This window comes from Lissotriton vulgaris, chromosome 7, assembly GCF_964263255.1.
Source record: "Lissotriton vulgaris chromosome 7, aLisVul1.2, whole genome shotgun sequence".
Taxonomy (NCBI): domain Eukaryota; kingdom Metazoa; phylum Chordata; class Amphibia; order Caudata; family Salamandridae; genus Lissotriton; species Lissotriton vulgaris.
This window is the reverse complement of record NC_141695.1, coordinates 1,267,644,739-1,267,664,955: the sequence shown is the minus strand read 5'-3', so window position 1 is coordinate 1,267,664,955 and position 20,217 is coordinate 1,267,644,739. Positions and strand designations below refer to the sequence as shown.

The following is a 20,217-nucleotide window of genomic DNA, read 5'->3' as shown; positions in this document are numbered from 1 at the left end:
GACACAGAATAAAGTTGTTTTCGATAAAACTCACAACTGAATTGTGAAGAGAAAAGCCCTGGAAAGGCCAAGTGTAGTGTTCCTAGTTTGTATCAGCAGGTGCCGGAAAACATAACTGAGGCAACTGCCTCTAATTAAGCATACTGGAGGTCCCTGGGCTCTTAAATGCACCACATCTATTTTCAGCTCTTATAATGGTAGCCTATGGCGCTACTGTCCTACGCTCCTTCATTTCTATAATCTACTAAAAAGGGTTTGGGAAAGACATTTGTATTGTTTTACAAAGACATAACATTTATATGCATAGACAGTTCTCCTGGCACCTTTTTTTATCCATCAAAAAGATTTTGGCCATTGTAGAATTCTCCTATAGACAGCATACTAGGTTTCTTTCTTAAATGACTCGACAGGCCTTCCCGAAGAAAGGCAAACCTCTATACTTAGGAAAATATATTTGAAAAAGTGCTCCGGGGTCCCGGACATATTTAGTGCTTTTGACTATACAAGGAAATTACCTACAGGAGAATAACCCCTTCCTACTTCTGATGCTTGCACCCTCTCGATGGCCCCTTTTGCCAACAGGGCCTGCGTTAACATACATAGCAAGGACAGAATGGATGGGTATAACCACACTGTACAGTTTGGTGCACCAACTTGTCAGATTATTGCTTGCCATTACAGCAGTTGGTGCCTGACCCTGCCGCAAACACGATAGGTATACTACATTGTGGACCAACCAAAGAGATTAGGGGGTAGCCACGGAAGGAGTGAAAGTTGGAGTGCTGGTGTCAGGAACCCAAGGAGAGACCCAGAGATCTGGCGGTGACCAGGCTCTCCTGAAAGCGCAATGTCAGCCTTACCACTTAATAGATAGGAGCCAAAGGGCATGTTTATCAGGTAACATTGGACATCCCCATAAAACCTAGTTGACCTCAGGCATGGCTGCAGTGTGCCACCGTTGAGGCCATGGCCCTGCCTAGTGAGCTAGTGGTGTCCAGTCCACACCGAATGGAGAACATCACTGTGTCACTATCATTCAGCAATGCCTGGTTCCAATGGACAGACTCCCTTGCCAGAGCTTGGGCAGCAGCTGTGCAGAGTGCCTCAAGGAGTGAGTGTACAGGCCCAAGAGGCATGCAATGTTAACCGAGCCCAATGCCAGGCTTGTAGAAGAAACTAGCCCTTTTCCAAAGGTAACCCGCTTCTTTGATTCCTTATCCAGTGAGGTGCTAGGAAATGCACTCTGGTTCCGTTTGGCCACCAAACCCTGCACCACTAGGCTCTCTGGAGAGGGATTTTGGGAGAGTAAGGCTGGGTAGAGCTTACATCTAGTTGAAGCACTTCAGTCAAGACGTTAGTCTTGACCTCGGAAGTTGCAAATTGAGGACCCAAAGTGATCTTTGTATCACCATAGCGAATGAGGCTCTTCCTCCTTGTAGGGCCTGGATGAGAAACTAAGTCAGTATCTGGACATGTGTTCAGAGCACTAGCGCTGCTCAGCTCTGGCATCAAGGTGATGCGGTATCAGAGTCGTAGAGGAAGCTATTCATTGAGTGGGACCCAAGTTGTGCCAGAGGGAGGTGTTGATCAAAAGATCGAGTGTTGTGGTGTTGTAAAACTCCCCAAGTTGGGCATGGGTATCTGTATCTCCCTGGTACTCACCTAAGCGGGGAGCAGACTCAGCCGCCGGCCCTCTAGATGGAGTGCTGAAGCAGCGCCTAGAAGAATGGTGCTTGTTTGACTTCTTGTGCTTCTTCAACTTACCTGACTGACAACTAGGAGCAGGATGAAGACTTTCTCTGAAACTGGCCTAAGATCTTCTGCAGGATTAGGGTCAAGAACGGTACAGAGCCTTCTTCTGTTGTGCTGCCAGGAGCTTTATCTCCTGCTCGTGAATCGCCTCGGAATGCATCAACTTGCAGTAGATACAATCCCTGAAGGTGCTGTCGATCCCAAGCAAATCATGATGGGATCAGATAAAGGCATCGGTGTGTGACATTCCTCACATGGTTTAAATCCTGTGGGACTGTTGGGGACCAGATCCCTCAGACATTGGGAACAAATTAAAAAATAACCACAAAAATGTTGAAAAAAGTGACCAAAAAATGAACAAGGTAGCTCTCCGAATCTGCAATATAGTTGCGGAACGAAAGGAACTGATGTCAGCGCACCGGGGTGACGCCTATATGGACACCACTTATTTGTCTTGCTTTCAGCTGAAGGCCTCCACACATCTCTTCCATACTAGTTTTTGGTGGAGATGTTTGACTTTGTATGTGTTTTTATAGATATTTCCAAGTAGGTTACTTAAATGAACCCCACACATTTGGGATATATATATATATATATATATATATATATATATATATATATATATATATATATATATATATATATATATATATATATATATATATATATATATATATATATATATATATATATATATATATATATATATATTCAGATTAGAGACTGTTTAGTATAACTTACCAGTCTGCCTTTGCTCACATCTGGGAACCTGAGAGTAGTGCAAAGAGGACAGAGATAATGCCTGGAACTCTACATAAGGCGTGCTATTTCCCACTCTAAATCTCACTTGGTGCTTTACTGACTTACTTGGCATAAAGAGTAGGGAACAGAATAGACATGATTGTAGAGCCAAACTAAAGTAGCATATATATAAGCAGTGCCGTACTATGGAGCCATCCGAGCAAGCTATAACATTAACCTACCATATGCATTGTACATTTTGGGGCCAAGATCTGGTCGAACAAAGTAGCTAGGCAATCGTGAAGCAAGGTTCAGTCTGCCATCTCTCTTGGTATATTCTGGAAGAGGAAGATTATCCATCAAATCGACAAACCTGTTCGAGATAACACAAAAACCGATTTGAGCATCAAAAGTGAAAAATACAAAGAGTGGAGAACAAACTATTAGTGAGCTGTAGGTACTTGACCTTGTGGGCATCATGTCTCGGAAATCTTCCCCTGGCGGCCAGTCCTTCAACTTCAAAACCATTGGCTGCCCTTCCTCAGACTTTAGTCGCTCTACAAAAGTAAAGGCACGGGAATGTAACCATCATGTGGGGATACTGATCACAAAGCACAACTGGCCTGTATACTACAGATGTACCAAGAGACACTTACTGGCAATGATCTCAAATCCGTCCCAGAAATCTCGAACTTTCACATCCGAAATAATAGCACAGTTTCTACAGTTCACAAGGTCAACATCTTGATCTCCAAACTCTAAACTAAAAGCCTCTGGTCTCCAAAGGTCCGATTTCAGCTTCTTCTGTACTCCTGAAACCAGCACAGGCTGTTAAGAAAATAAGGCATTTTACTCATCCCGAAGTAAATTCATGCTAGGTTCTATTATCCCTTTCTCCATTATCAAGAGGTGTGAACAGCATACCCTTGTTAAATTACCAGAAACAGAGGCAAAGTTTTTGAGTACTGAAAGTGCATGCACATTCTTTTTTTTTCAGTATCCCATATAACAAATAATTCTAATTTTAAATAAGTGACCAATATTTCATTTAAAACCTCTTGGGGGAAATGATGGATTGACAAACACCCTAAATTCCACAAATAATAACATAACAAGATAAGAACAAGATAATTTAGTACCTGGAATTATTGTAGTCCTCAATTGTAGATATATTCCCTATATTTGTAAGCAACTAACTTATAATGAAAAATGGAAGTCTGACCAACAGGAGTTTGCTGAGTAGCCGAAGAGACCAACACCACTCTCTTCAGCTAATTTAAAGTCAACAGGATGATAAGTGTTTGAAACTTTCTGAATCAGTTTGAGACCAGCAGAATTACTGGATAATGAATACATCAATAGAAGGCTTTCAGGAACTGGCGCTTTGAGGGTCAGAGCAGAATGCATTTCCAGAGCCCACTTCCTCTACAACATCAGAAGGCAAACATGGGCATTAACTGTTGACGCCAACTCACTTAAAAAACATATTCGAGATCATACCAGGAAAAAGACTACTTACCTATATGTCTGAAGCCTAAGTGACCGCATCTGCCCTAGTAATGCTTTCACTTGTCATACAAGCATTGTGAACAAGAATATCCCGAAGACAAAGCCATACTAGCCTCCCTGCTCAACTTCCATGAAGCTTCTACCCTGCATTTGTTGACATAGGGTAAAGCAATCCTCTTGTCCAGTAACACTAACACATAACTAAACTGCACATGGGAAGAATAGATATTAACACCAGTGAGATGGCCAAGCAACTTGTAAACATTTATGGTTGAACATGTATTGGCCTGTTTCAACGAAGGGGACAATGACATTGTCCAAAGGTTTCTATCAATGGTCTAGCATTCCCCTGTAATAAGATCAATTTAAACATACAGCATTGCCAAAAGGGGTGTGGAATTTTTTCAAAAATCTACTTGGCCAGGGGTCAAAATGTTACATAAATCTACTTGTCCTGGGAAGGTAACTGCTTGCCCCGCCTACTCCATAAATTACTATGGTAGGTCTGCACAGAGAATCTGCACTAGAATCAGTGCAACATACTGAGCAATACATATTTCAAATGCAAATCCAATTATGGTTGTACAGCATGCGTGCAGATGTGTCAGTGCACACTGCAACCAATTATCAACTAGTGTGCATGCAACACATTTTCATGAGTTGAGAAAAAGTGCAGACTGGTAATGGACTACATTTCTTGAAGTGTTTTTGGCACAGACCAGACTGTCGAAATATGAAGCTGTAGGACAGAAGGGTGTTCTTCATCGTAGGGCCAACTCATAGCTGTCCAGCTTCAAAAATACTCAAATGTTATGCTCTGAAACTTATGGATGGGAATAACTGCCCTTCTTGGCAGAGCTTATGAATGGTTCGTGGGGCAGCAAAATCACCTAGCAGATGTGCTGTGGTTCACTGAGGCAGTATCCACAAATACGCAATAGGCAGTAATGGGCAGTTAAATCAATCCCTCCTTTTACACTTCTGTGTGGTGTGTTTATATTATTGTGCACTCACTGCTAACATCTCCACATTCTTCTCCCACACAAAAAGCATATGCAGCACTGGCAGTAGCAGTACAGGGTTCTCTCATGCATATAGTAGGCAGCAGTAGAGTAAGCTACCATAACATGAAGAGGTGCAGCTTAGCAACTTATGTTCAAGTTTGCCTGCCTCAGATATGTAGGACATGTAGCAGCTGTGAAATCTTCACACTCACAAAGCTGGAAAGGAAGCACTAGTCTCAAAGCAAACGGAAGAAGTGTTAAGTTGAAATGACAGTAAATCTAGAAGTGGAGAGCAGAGCATCATTGAGATGGGGGGCTAGTGAATAACTGCAACTACTCAGCATTTTATGTCACACCTGGCAATGACGCCTAGGCTCAGTCACAGTAGAGTTGGAAACACTGTTCTGGCCTCTTGGAAAGTCAAATGCTATCTGGCGAATGAAGTTTGTTTATTCTGCAGCGAATTTAGAAATCCAATAATAGCTGAGCAAACACCCAAAAGCACCACAAAATGTATTTTCTCTAGTGACATATCAGGTGTGGTGGATTAGTGGACTAATGCATCTATTGTACGGCACTGGGTTTGACCTCATGGTCACAGGTTCACATCCCACAGGGACCACTTTGCCTTTCATCCTTCTGACGTCGATATAATTAGTACCAGTGAGTTGGGTAACAATAAACATCTATTATTCAGCACAAAATTACCCCTCTGGGTAAATGTGTGCTTTACAAATGCAAGTTATATTATCAAGCCAGGACACAGGCCTAAACACCGAGGTACTTTCCATGCACCACTTGCACTGATGGTGGTAGAGTCTGAGTTCAAGATGCAGGATTCTTTCCTTTCACATTTAAAAAGTGAAAGCTTCAGAGTCTGCTTCGTCTCTGAAAGGAAAGCACCGTGCTTGTCATGTGAGCGTTTATTTTTTGCTGACTGTTTATATAGCGCCATCATGACCCAAAGGGATTGGAGTGCTTCTCATGAGCACCAGTTACAATACACAAGATCAGGTTAATGTATTTTTTATTTTTAGGCCAGAACAGATTACGTGACCTGCCCAGAATCACAGAATGTTTAGCAATGCTGAGACTCAAACCTGGCACCCAAGGTTCAAAGTCGGCAGCTCTGGCTGTAACAGGGGAGTCAGGAGCGGGGTGGGTATGTGTGTGGTCTTTGTGTGAAGGGCAGAGGGATGGTGGTTGGTAAAATGGTGGGGCAGCCCCATTCAACTCTCTTCGTAATAGGGGACTCTTTCCTCCCTTCACCCGCTCTGGAGTCTGACAGGAGGCCCTGGCCCTACCTCTTCTCCAGTCCTGCCCTCCAAACCCCATGGCAGCAAGTCCTGAATACTGTATTCACAGGGCAGTGAGAGTGCAGGGGTGGTAGCAGGAACAGTTTGCGAGGCTGGAAAAGGTGCTGTCTGCTCGGTGGTTGAATTGCATTAAAAAATGGATAGGAACTGTGATGCTGCACGAAACGGGGGAAGCAGGGTTAGTGAATCTGGGGACGGGGTCAAAGCAGTGGCTAAAAAACCCAAAATATTTTCTAACTTTTTATGGTCTTTCACAGGTGGCTGTGCAAGTTTCGCTGCAGACTTCTGATGCTAGCCACAGGCATCCATCCTGCAGGCCACTGAACTCCACCAGAGGCAACATCAAACTGTGAAAAGAACCGGGCAAGCCTTTGAGTGGCTATGATTGAGGTGGAGGCTGTGAGATGCAAATGGGTCTCTGCTGAAGGTGGGTTCTGGCCACCGGAAGTGGAAGGGGCAATGAAACAGCTCTGTATCCGCAGGTGCCTGTCCTGGAGGCTATGATGCCACCTAGTGGTGACACTGAACCAGAGACGATGAAGAGTTATGACCCAGAGATCCCCTGAAATTTTTTTTTTTTGTCAGAATAAAAAATAATACGGATGGGAGAGTGCAGGCATCGAGTGGGGTTTTGGGCTTGGCATGAGCTTCAGGGGTGGCAATAGGGGTGAGGGCAAAAGTCTAAACATGATTCTGTACTTCTAACGTACCCAAGCATTGATGGCTCTATGCCTAAATAGAGCTCGAGAAAATCTGATCACATCACAGGCTACGGTGATGCTTACTGATTACAGCCTCCATTCCCGATTGGACAGCCAATGAGGTCAAAGGTCTGCTGCAGTGATCAGTTTGTAACCTACATTCCATAGATAGATACATTACATTATTAATCTTTATTTCGATCATTTCAGATCATAAAAGATAGACACGTAAACATACTATAAAACATTAAAATGATTTCTGTATTACAGGTTTTTTTTTTTAAAAAGCCATGATTGGAGTCTAAAAAGATGTGTGATTTAAGCTTAAAAGTTAGTGGGAGATGCCATATTAGAGTCTTTTATAATTCTTGCGCGTGCTCTCCACATTGCCGTCAGAAATTTCGCCATGGCAAAGACAGTTGTAGGTGATAAGTCTGTTTTTAGCACTCTATACGCTGGGGCATAGGTTCGGAAATTCAAGTTCTTTAGGTATGGGACCAGCCAGTAGCTCCTGATTTTACTGTACGCTCTACAAAAGAAAACCACATGTAGCTCACTTTCCAGCTTGTAATTGCATGCTGGGCATGTTGCCAATTCAAGGTTACCATTCCAGGATTTGGTGAAAGCCCTCAGAGGTAGCGAGCCATATCTCCATTGCAGGAAAATCTTTCTTACATGCACAGGGGACATGGCGTCCAAAACATACTCGGGTCTGTAGGAATCTTTTGCTTTGGTAAAAATGTCACTTAGAGACCCTTCTCTGATTGAACCCAGAGCTTTCTTGAGCATGAAATTGTAAAACAGTCTGGAGAGTTCTTTCCTTGGAAGGTTTATGGCAGTTGTTTCAGGATTACACCACAACTCAGGGATTCCAAGTGTAGTGCACATGTCCCGGATATATTTTAACCAAGGGATTTTGGACACATGTATTAGCCTGAGAAACTCCTGTAATTCGCTTCTGTAGTGACCCAGATCCTGGCTGCTCCACAGACGTCTCCAGTAAGTCAAAGGTTTTAGGCCCAGTTCTTCAGTAATTGGGCGCAGTGCCAAGTCCATTCTCAGGGGGAGGAGGGGGCTACTCGATGGAAGAGCCGCTAGCTGTCTTATAAAATTATTTTCAGCGACCTGAATGTTTTGTAATGATGTGTGTCCCCATAACTCTGCCCCGTAGGCAATACCTCCTCTAGCTTGCGCTTTGTAGATGTGTATTGCCGGTGTCAGAGGTCGAAGATAGGATTTCTTGGCAATTCTAGAAATAGCTCCCGCCCTCTGAATTAGTTTTATAGTGGCCTTTGATTTATGTTGTTGCCAGGTCAGAGACTGATTAAGTGTAATGCCCAGGTACTCGATTACTTGGACTCTTTCTAGAGCTACAGATCCCAGACGGGGATTTGGGCAGTTTTTGGGTTTTTTGCTGAGAATCATGAATTTGGTCTTGGAGGGGTTTATTTCTAGACCCCTTTTGTTACAGAAGTCCAAGAAACCGGCCAAAACTCTCTGCAACCCCATTGGTGTTTTTGCCAACAGCAGGGTGTCGTCAGCGAACATAATCGCAGGCACCCTGCTGTTGTTTAATTGAGGAGCATCAACATTGGGGATCCTACTCAGATGTTCTATTACCCCATTTGTAAGAAGACAGAAAAGGGTCGGCGCCAACACGCATCCCTGCCTTACCCCTCGTTGGACAGGGAACCTATCTGTCAGCCTACCACCCTTTCCATATCTTACACGGGCGTAATTATCTGTATGTAGCCTTATTAAAATGTGCAGTATATCGCCGGGAATACCCATATCCGCCAGTACCGCCCACAACCTGGCCCGTGGGACCAGGTCGAAGGCGGCACGGAGATCAACGAAAACCGCATACAGTGACCCCCCTTCTAGGTATGTTGTCTTCCAGTACAGAATGTTAAGTCTAAGTAACTGGTCGACTGTTGAGACTCCCCTCCTAAATCCCGCCTGGAGAGGGCTTAGAATATCTGTCTCATCCATCCAGGTTTGGAGCCTATCAAGGATTAGTCTGCCGAACAACTTTTGGGTCACATCGATCAGGCTAATTGGACGGTAGTTGGCTGGAAGCAGGGGCGACCCCTTTTTGAATATTGGGACCACCTCCGCTCCCAGCCAAGTGTCCGGTATTCTCATCCCCCCCAGCACTGCATTAAACAATATCATCAGGTAGGGTGCCCAAATGTCAGGTTCTTGTTTAAAAAGATCGCCCGGCACCCCGTCAAGTCCTGGGGCCTTTCCGGAGGACAGCCCTGCTAATGCCGCCCTTATGTCTTTAATGGTAAAGGGGACAGCACTCTGCGTGTTATGAGTAGAGGGTTTTATTGTTGTTATCTCCTCGTTATCAGAGGAATATAGCTGCTGGAAATGGTCCTGCCAGACATTTGGAGCGATATTTGGTTCCACAGCCGAGGGGAGATCCCCACTTCCGTGGTTTATAATTCTCCAGAATCCACGTGAATCCCTTTCAGCTAGGGACTCCGATAGATTCTCCCAATGCTGAACGTCCCACTCAATTTTAGCGTTGGTTATGAGTGATTTATAGGTCCTCCTTTTGAGTCGAATTTCCTCCCTTGAGCCCCCCTCTTTTATCATGGTTAAGAGGTCCCGCTTTGCCAGTCTACAGGTGTTATTATACCAGGTATTTTTGGGTAAGCCCTGCGCTCTTGGTCGTCCAATGCTTAAAAAATCAGCCTCAAGCTTCTTGGTTAGATTTAGATGTAACTGGGCTATCACCTCGCTAATGTCTTTTGTAGAGTTAAGGCGCCATAACTCAAAAGCCTCGTCTAGAATGGGAATAATCCCAGTGTAGAGGGCGGCTAACTTTTCGGTACTGGAGGCAAGCTTTTCCCATCTTATCCGCCTTCGGTTGTTCTCCAGGAGATACCCCCCTCTCATTTCCTGTGCGCATAGTGTAGTCTCCCCTGTAGGAGAGTAGGGTCTGCAATCCTATGATCACCCAGATTTTTTGCTTTTGTTTCACTGGTTTACGACTTTCTCTGGCTGTGGGCCTGCCAATCAGACCCACAGCCTGGCTGTTCTCTTTCTAAATTACCTCATGTACCCTAGGTGCATCTACCAAGTGGTACTGGGCCACCTTATCAGACCCTGTAACTCAGGGCATAGGTGTACCCAGGGCTACCAGGGGCTGCAGCATGTATTATGCCACCCCTGGCTGGTCTCCTAAATTTGACACAACTGGCTGCATGACAGCTGGGGCAAAGTCGTGTAATCACCCTTTGCTGTAGGTGTAGTATCCCTATACCTAACCCTAAAATGGACACACAGATTCCTATCAGTCACTCCTATGGCAGGCCTTGACAATCCTGAAGGCAGAGTGCTTGGAATCATGTGAGATAGTGCTCTGGCATGAGCTGAGCCTGTCTGCAGCTTGCGGAATCAAGTCCTAATAGCTGTTCCATGATATCGCATACCATATACTCTTAAGTGCATTATAATCCTCGCGGTTAAATGCTATCTCTGGTATTGCTTTATCAAAACATGTCGAGTAAGGTGTCATACGAATTGGAATACTAACCCCTCGCCAATTCTGGCGACGGGGTTAGCATTCCACCCTTCTAGAGGGACACGACATGTATGTAACTGTGAACCCCGGTTAAAGTTAACTGAAGCCTCAGCTCCACAAAATGGATGCTGCCACCACAGACACGAGTCTGACCCCCTGCAGCTGGGAGTCCTTCCAGTGAGGGGAGCCTGGACAAAGGGTTTCCTGTCAGGGGCGGTGCTAGCACCGTCCCAGACATGGTTTTGTGTATCCTGGGTAGGCAGGGCTTTTCAGGAAGGTGACTGCTGAGTGGCACCCCGGTGCTCACTACGCATAGGCCAGTCAGAACCAGTTCCAGGGGCACACCAGCCCCTGGCCTGGGGAAGTCCGGCAGGGGAGAGGGGTGTAACCACCCCCCTCCTGGTCCCACCCATAGGCAGGACCTAGTCACCGGGTCAGCCCCCTTTTTTAGTATAAAGATGGGAGCGGGCCCCCTGTTAAAATTAGATCATCTTTGGAATCAAGATACCACTTTCTTCGAAAGGACTTCACGATTTCTTCTTCAAGATTCTCCCTTGTGGCTAAGGAGTAGTCACCCTGCATCAAGCGGGCACCATCCTAAAGAACACTGCGGTCTGCTGCAAGTCCTTCATCACGAATCCGACGACCCAGCTCGACGAGACCCGGCTTCCCTGGCACCTCTGACCTCTACTCACCTCTACAGCCAAGCTGAGAACCGTGAGTGCGACGAGACCTCAAGGGACCGACGATCGCCAAGACTGCACGACATCTTTACTGCAAGCCCACCGTGTCCTCCACTGGTGAGTGCTTTGGGGTCCGAGAAGCCCCGACCCTGCGCAGCTCCAGCACCCAAGATCAGCCTCCCTGCATCTCCACGATCTGCGTGGGGCCCTTCTGCTGTTTGCTGTGCACCGCGTTGTTTGGCTACTAGCCGGCTGGCTTGTGGCCTTCTGAACGACGCCCAACGACTTCACGACTGCTGGTCTGGTTGCTCCAGGCTGGCCCTTGCTTCCTTGTTCAAGAGAGGCACCCCGGACCCTCCTGGTCCACCCCAGACGCCATTTTAGGTCCACCGCGTGGGCTTGAATTTGCCAAGGCTTTGTTGCCCAATCCTGGGTCCAGCGACGCCGACAGCTTCCATCTTCGTGGGACAGCTCGATCCTCCATCCTGGTCGCCGACAACGCCTCCTGGTCCGTGAGATCTTCGAGTCAAGCGTCACCCACTCACCTTGTCGAGGTGGCTACCATCCGGTGCCCTCCTGGTGCCCACTGACTACTGGCTAGTAGTCTCGAACTTGGTCCCCTCTGCTTTCAGGTGTCATCTATCTTCGAGATCCAGGCTTGGATCCAACTGAACTTTCTTCACTGGTCACCGGCCAGCATCTTTTCTTCCGGCTCCTGGTCCGTCTACGAGGATTCCCGACGTCTTTTCAGACCTATGCAGCTGCAGCCCCTGGGCTAGGTAACTTCGGCATTTCGGTGCCCCAGCATAGCCTCACTATCCAAGGGTCAGAATCTACTTTCGTTTTCTCCCTACCAGGTCGGGTTCGCCCGAGAACACTAACTTTCTAATTCCTAGCTACCATAGACTTTTGTCCCGCATCTCGCGTGAGAGTGCACACACTGCACCCGAGTCCCCTAGGCCTCCTAGAAGTAATCTAACGATTCCCTAGTCAAGTCCTAGCGATTCCAAAAGCTATTAGTACTGTACTTACCTGCTAGGAATTTCGCATTCCACTTTCAGAGTATATGGTTTTCCGTGCCCCTCGGGCATTTGTATATACTGTGCTAACTTAAGTATTTTTGTAAGAGTTTTGGTTTGTGCTTAGTACCCTGTCCTCATAAAGAGTACAGGGCTGTTGTGATCTTTAAATAAATAACTGTTTATTTTCATAACACTTGTGTGGTGTCCTTTCACTTGGTATTCAAGGGGTATATGTGTGGTAAACAGCTGGCTTAACACGCCCTCTCGAGTCTTTAGCCTTAGACTGCTCGTATCCACGCTACTAGGATAGCTGGTCTATAAGGTTGACTTACAACCAATCATCAATAAGGGTTGCTGGACTGATACATAGTGTTCACTAGAATAGTGAGCACTGCATATCAGGCCACCTTCTCACATCCCCCAGGGGCGGGATGACATACTCTAGCTCCAGGGCGTTATGGTCACTGTCATCTCTATCTACTATTTTAAAATCCAGTACCCTTTTCCACTCCTGCATTTGGACCAGGAAGTAATCCAGTCTGCTTTGCCTACCTGCCTTATTGAATGTGCAGATAGATACAAGTATGGTAGTTTGGTGGGCTTTTGTGCCTGCTACCACATATACTATAGAGACACCGGCAGTTCCCCAGCTCCGATCCTAGTGAGTTAGATCAGCAGGCAGAGTCTTTTCTTCCGTGATCTGTTTACAATGTGCCTGTCTCAGGCACCAAAGCCAGTATGCTAGTTTGAAGGGCTGATTAACCTGTTGGAGAGGGAGAGGGGTAAAAGGAAAAGGGGAGGGAGAGAGGAGAGGGCAAGGGGGAGAGGGGGAGAAAATGAACAATAGACTGCATGTGTGCGTGTATTAGTGCAAGGAAGCATGGAGTCGTTGGTATCTTTACTGCATGTGTAGTAGTTGATACAGTCTAACTCCCTGGAGCAACGGGGGGGATTACAGAGAACATTTTTATAACAGCAGGAACACCCTAACTTGAGGTGCTTTAGTAAGAACCGATTGGTGTGCATGGAGTGTGTGAAAGGACTAGTAGAGAGGAATTACTAGGTTGTGCACTCGTGCAGTTCGTTTTGATATTTTTCACTTTTTTTATGACACAGTCTGAGCAACAGGGAGAGAGAGAATCATTTTAGAGCAGAATTACACCCCTCTAAAACCAGAATATAACCAAGGTGTGCGGGTTCCAAGACTGAAGGGAGTACATTTAACTATGATAAAGTAACGGAGTTCAGCTGCTGCCCGCTGTCTCGTGACTGGGAGCTCATGGACTGCTCCTACAGAGTGCTGGGGTGTCTCATGCAAACCCTGCTTGCCTCCCGTGCAGCCCACATGCAGGATATTCTGTGCAAATGAGTGTTAGGGGAATTGCCCAATTTTCAGTGCTTGTTAAAACACCCAATTATCACAAATTAAATTAGAGCACTAGTTGGAAATCCTTTTCTTTGTGGTCTCCTGGAAGAAAGCAGACAATGCGGTCCTCCGAACACGCAACATGTAATGTGCAAAATGGGGAGGGTGCCAGGCGTCCTCGATTGGACTGATGTGGTTTGATCCATACAAGTCAACCAGTTAAACTGCAAGCAATGAGCTGCGAGAATCATCTTAAGAGGGGGCTTTGAGGAGGAAGAGACAGGGCTTAGGCGCTTGCAGCATGTGGCTGCATGCAGCATTCACGATCCTCACGAGCCAGTTATTTCAAAATGTGGTTACACAGGCACATGGTTCAGAAAAATAGCAGGAAAGAGAGCATGCAATGTTGGCGTGTGAGAGAAAAATAAGGCGAGGGAGAGAGAATGAGACAGATAGTGTTAACTCATGTCATATTGTGTGCAATGTGAGCCGCACACTCTATTAGCCCACCAATGAATGAGTGTCTGCGCTATGTGACTGATTCAGGACACTGGAATTTCAACATCTCTTCGTCTTTATATATATTATATAACAGCATACAGAGGCTCACTGTCACAAGGTCAATTCTCATACCGGCAAAAAGTAGATTGCTTTGATAAAGGTACTGTGCCGGTTAACGGTTTGCAACTCTGTCCCTAAAGGAAATGAATACAAATTGCCTATCCGTCCCAACAGTTTTAAATTCCACAAGCTGTCACAGACAATACGAGGTAAAACAAACATGTTGCTCATTTCCTCTAATGCTAACGTGTGGTGATGCTGAGATACTGAGCGCGGTAATGTTAAATGTTTACGACCCAGTACAATTCTTTAATGGCAAATTTAATATAATATGCATAGTTGCATAGCTGAGCTCCACTTAAAGAACAGTTCGCTCCAAACCCCAAGTTAGCACGCTCTGTTTTCTCAAGTGGAATCTGAAATGGGCACTAGCGTAATGCCGTGTTATTTTGACTGCTCTCAGTTGAGCTCTCAGCAGGATGTTTGCATTTCTTTTTCCCTTTGCGAGCAGAGAGGATACAGTGAACTGTATTCCTACGACCCTGACGCCGCAAGTTCACTTTGCATTAAGCTGGTAACATTAATGTCACACTTTCTTCTCACCTCGTTCTACAGGTCGTGCCCCAGCAACGAGCTATTTGTGCTACCCTCGTGTTGAAATGGAAACCGCTTCCTCGTGGTTCTGCACGTCCAACCCATTGAAATTGAGAAAGCGAGACACCAGATTTCTGAGACTGCCGCATGTTGAGACTGCCGCTTCCGTCCCCCAGCCAATCACGGGCAACAGCCAGTCATGGACTGCTAGCCAATCAGAGGCCTTAATAGCATATTCGGCCTTTCTGATTGGTTGTGAGTCTCAAAGTGCACAAAGCCTGTATTTTATGTACGCGATTTAATGTCTACTTGTCCATCGGACAAATTAGACATTAAATCTTCTTGCCCGAGGTAAAAATCAACATGGCTCGGGCGTCGGGCGATATGATTTCCCCACCCCTAAGATCCCATTCAGAGCTCTTCCTTGAGACCACCATCTCAGCTCTTTTCAATCACCACCATAGGTGTGTGAACAATCTAACAGATGCTACACCTCCATAACATTGAGCCGTCAGTGAATATAACCTCAACAACAATCTTAATATGCACAATGCCTGAGGCATCAGTATAATGAAAGATAGCATAAGAGCTAGCATTCTCAAAAAGTGAACTGCCGGGGGGCATGGCCAACTGCCGAGGGAAATGGCCACAGAGTAGCTGTGCTCCGCTGCGCCATTCCCATAATATCCGTATAATTCTAGTCTGTTCCGGCCGCCTTCGCCCTACTCTGCGCCTGACAACTCGTAATCCCCGGCCTGATGTCTAGGAGAAGCTTTGTGGCTCGCGGGGGCGATTGTGCAGGGAGACGTGCCCAACTCTGCGGACGAGACCGGAGTCGCGGTGCGCGCCCAACACTTTCCTGGGCGCACGTGAAAATCTACGCCGGGGGTCACGGCATGGTGTGTGGGCCACGAACTTCGCCTACTGGATCAGGATCGAACTCTACCGCCCGTTGATGTGGGCTAAGGCGCTAAGACTGTAATTAAACTAAGTGGCTGGGGCTTGTGCGCACCATCGCCGGCGATCCCCTGGAGGCTGCAATACGTCTGGTATCCTAGTCTGCGGAGGCCTGTGGCACCCCGCTGATTGATCGCAGGTCCGTGCATGTTCCTTACACAAAGGCATCTTCAGGGGGCATAATGGGAATCTCCAGGTCACAGTGGAATGGTCCCATCCTGCTAGCCCTGAACCTGCGCACATACTGAGACGACCTCCATTCCTGCAGTGATTAAAGGTGCCAGAGCGGTGGACCAGACTGAGTGCTGGGGAGCAGTGCTGATCAGCACCTGAACAAACAGTACTACATAACTGGAGCCCCTAGTGTGTGCACGTTATATGGAGTGGTCCTTGTCCCACCCATGTATTGCTCCCATTGGTCTGCACTGCGCCACCCACTCGTGCCCTGATAAACAAAGCAGGGGGGGGGGGGGGTTTGGCGGGCTGGGTGTGAATGAGCGCCTAAATCCGACAGTCCGGTGAGGGTGGAATCCTGCAACAAACTGTGCCGAGTAGCCAGCAGCGCCCCCCCCCCCCCCACCCTCTCTTCCATTTCTTCTCCAGCTGAATTGAGGCCCTCACTTAACAAGATGGCGTCCGGACGCAGAGGACGCATCGTGGTTCGGCCTAAAATTGACAAATTCACATGGCAAAGGAACCAAGAGGGGCATCAGTCTAATCCGAAGACCCCTGGGGAGCACCCAGAGCCCACACTACAAGATATCCGTCAGCGATAACGACAGTGCGCACCTCCCTTGAAGCTAGTATAGCCACAGTGGCCACAGAGGTGCCCCTGATGAGAGCAGACATACAGAAAATATCAGAATGCGTTGGAGCTGTGGAGATTACCACTAAGGAACTAAAAACTGACAACTTCACAAGAAGAACAGAAGTTACTTACCTGTAAACTGTGGTTCTCCAGTATTGGTGTCTTTCATAGATACACATGCTTGAATAATTCCCCGTCGAAGTGGGAGTCCCACGGTACATAACATAGTAGTAAGAAGCGTATATATATAAATATATACACAATATATACACATAAAATAATATTCCATAATATGTATATTCTTTTCAAAAAATAAAGTCTTGAAGTACCATAGAACAAAATAGGCCCATAGAAAGCATTGACGGAGAGCTCACTTTAGTAACATATCATTGTCATTATAATAGTCCACTTTCCAGCCAATCAGGCTGTAGCACCCTCTAGAACCTTCTCCTCAGAAGCTCAAGCCCTCAGATTTTCGTAACACAGGAGTGACCAAGAGTGCATGAGGAGAAGAAAGCCTCTGAGGGGAGGAAGAGTGGGTCGCATGTGAATCTATGAAAGACACCAATACTGGAGAACGACAGTTCACAGGTAAGGAACTTCTGTTCTTCTCCAGTATTAGGGGTGTCTTTCATAGATTCACATGCTTGAATATGAGTAGAAAGCAGTACGCCACAATAAGAATCATAAAAGGCAATAAAGAAAGTTGCATCGCATAGAAATATACAGGCAACATTGCATATCTATAGGAAAAAACCTTTTATGATAGGAGGCGGGAAGCAACAGAGGCTCACCTTATTTGAAGAGGTTTCGAACCACAGTTTGACCCACAGCAGTGTCCGCAGCGTTGACTGTCTCCAGACAGTAGTGCCTCGTAAACGTGTGCTTACTGAACCACGTTGCCGCCCTGCAAATCTGATGCAGAGGCACTCCTGCAAACTGGGCAGTAGAGGAAGCAACTGCTCTCGTCGAGTGTGCTCGCACAGGAGCTGAAAGAGGCTTGCCAGCTCGTTGATGGCAGAAGGAGATGGCAGAAGAAATCCAACAAGTGATTGTTTGCTTAGTGACCGGATGACCCTTACGCATCCTTCCATAGGCCACGAAGAGATGGTCAGACTTTCGAAATGCAGCAGTGCGTTGGATGTAGAATTAGAGGCAGTGGTTCAGGTCAAGGGAATGAAGAGTACGCTCAGCTGGAGACTGAGGATTAGGGAAGAAAGTCTTGAGAATGACCGGTTCATTAAGGTGGAAGTCCGATGGAACCTTCGGAATAAACTTAGGGTTTGTACGAAGAGCAACAGCGTCCTTGGAGAATTGGAGAAAGAGCGGCTGTATGGTAAAAGCGTGGATGTCACTCACTCTCCTAGATGGCGTAAGCGCGAGGAGGAGGGAAACCGTCCAAGTAAGGAATTTCAATTCCGCTGAGTGAATAGGTTCAAAAGGAGGTTTGAGAAGTTGGGCTAGGACCAGATTCAGACGCCAAACCGGATTGAGGACGCCGGATAGGTGGAAACATCCGGAACAGACCTTTAAAGAACTGGCGAATTATCCGAGAGGAGTTCAGGGACGTAGATCCATCATGTCGAAAATGGGAAAGTGCCGCCAGGAAAACCTTGAGGGAGGAATGTGAAAGTCCCGATTTTGCCAAAAGGAGGAAGAAAGGCAAGATCTGCTCAGGAGTAGCGAGCATACAATCAATGTTTTCCGAATAGCACCAGACACAAAACCGTTTCCACTTTAATTTATAGGTCTCAATGGTTGAAGGCGCACGTGCTTGAGCAAGGACCTCTCTGCAGTCCGGATCAAGATTCAGATGGACAAACTCATGGTGATTAGGTTCCAAGCGCAAAGCTGGAGAGATGCCGGGTCTGGATGGCAAATTTGACCCAGAGTCATGGAGAGAAGGTGAGGCAGCGGATGAAGAGGGATCGAATGGCACTGAGAAAGAAGAAGTAGATCCGTGAACCACGGTCGACGTGGCCACCTGGGCGCAATCAACAGGATGTGACACGGTTGAAACCTCATTCTGCGCAGAAGGCGAGGTACAAGAGGGATCGGTGGAAAAGCGTACATGAATTCGTTCGACCAGTTGATCGAAAATGCATTCCAGCTCGATCCTTTGTGGGGATGCCAACTTGTGTAGCGTGGGCATTTGCGGTTGACTGGAGTCGCAAACAGATCTATATCTGGGCGGCCCCACCTGCGAAACACATACTCCAGAGTTGACTGATGGAGTTCCCACTCGTGGTTGTCTGTGGTCGATCTGCTGAGAGAGTCTGCAAGGGTGTTGGAAATGCCCGGGGCATGAACAGCGGTCAAGTGAACACTATGTTGTATTGCCCAGTTCCAGATCTGTTGTGCCTGTTTGGAAAGCGGGAGAGATCTTGTACCCCTTTGCTTGTTGAGGTAGTGCATACTGGTGGTGTTGTCTGTATGCACCAACAAAGACTCTCCTTCCACCAGTAGTCGAAACGATTTTAGGGCGAGAAAGATAGCCAGGAGCTCCAGCCGATTGATGTGCCACTTGCGGTGGTTGACTGTCCATTTGCCCTTGATTGACATCTCATTGAGGTGTTCACCCCAACCCTCTAAGGAAGCGTCCGTCGTAAGGGTAAGCGTTGTGGCCGCCTCTTGAAACAGACGCCCTGCCCTGTTGTGATGTTTGGAAGGTGAGCCCACCATTCCAATGAGCCCTGCATGAGAGGGGTCAGGAAGACTGTCGTTGAACGACCCGGAGACTTGCCGCCATTGCTTGCCCAATTCTTCTTGAAGGACTCGCATGTGCAACCTGCAATTGGGGATCAGTGCTATGCAGGACGACGTCATGCCCAGAAAGGAACATCCGGACAGAAACGGTCCTCTTTGAGCGTAAAAGAGCCACCAGTTTGATGATGCGATCTAGGCATTCTTGCGAAACAAACACTTTCGCTAGACGTTTATCTATCAACACTCCTAGAAAGACACTCTGTTGTGGGGGATGGACATGCGACTTTTCGTGGTTGATGGAAACACCCAAGCTTTGGAAGAGGGAAAGGCAAGTCTGAGTGTGTTTTGCTGCTTGGAAGGTTGGTGCCTTTATTAAGCAGTCGTCCAAGTAAGGGTAGATTTGTATGCCTTGTAGGCGTAGATCAGCCGCAACCGGTGCCATGATCTTTGTGAAGACCCTCGGCGCGGAACGAAGTCCAAAAGGTAGAACCTTGAATTGGTAGTGCTTTGATCCCACTTTGAAATGGAGGTACTTCCTGTGTCTTTGATGGATTGGCACATTGAAGTATGCATCCTGGAGGTCGATTGTAGAGAGGAATTCTTCTGGATTCAGGTACTGTAATATTTCCAGCAAGGTCAGCATGCAAAATGTCTTAGACTTGACAAATTTGTTGAGGGCTCGGAGGTCTATAATCGGGCGCCACTCTCCCGACTTTTTCCTGATAAGAAAAAAGCGGGAATAAAAGCCCATCCCATGTTGTTTGAGGAACCACTTCGACTGCACCTTTTTGAATCATAACTTCAACTTGTGCAAACAGTTCCTTTAGATGTTTTGGATGAGGACCGGATGGCGGGCGGTTGGGTGGGAACTTGATGAATTCCAGAGCGTGGCCTCTTTGGATGACTTCCAAAACCCAATGGTCGGAAGTTATTGCTGACCAATCTAAAAATCTTGGGGAGAT

At 46.7% G+C, this 20,217-nt stretch overlaps 1 protein-coding gene across 1 annotated transcript in view; it reads right to left on the bottom strand.

The window, feature by feature from the left end:
* Nucleotides 1–20,217, bottom strand: part of KDM3B (lysine demethylase 3B) — a 1,298,224-nt gene that overhangs the window by 371,271 nt on the left and 906,736 nt on the right. The window contains exons 17-19 of the mRNA XM_086931831.1: nt 3,150–3,321; nt 2,960–3,050; nt 2,736–2,866 (exon numbers count right to left, since the gene is read on the bottom strand). Coding sequence (XP_086787957.1) covers nt 2,736–2,866; nt 2,960–3,050; nt 3,150–3,321 — 394 coding nt within the window. The remainder of the gene's footprint in view (nt 1–2,735; nt 2,867–2,959; nt 3,051–3,149; nt 3,322–20,217) is intronic.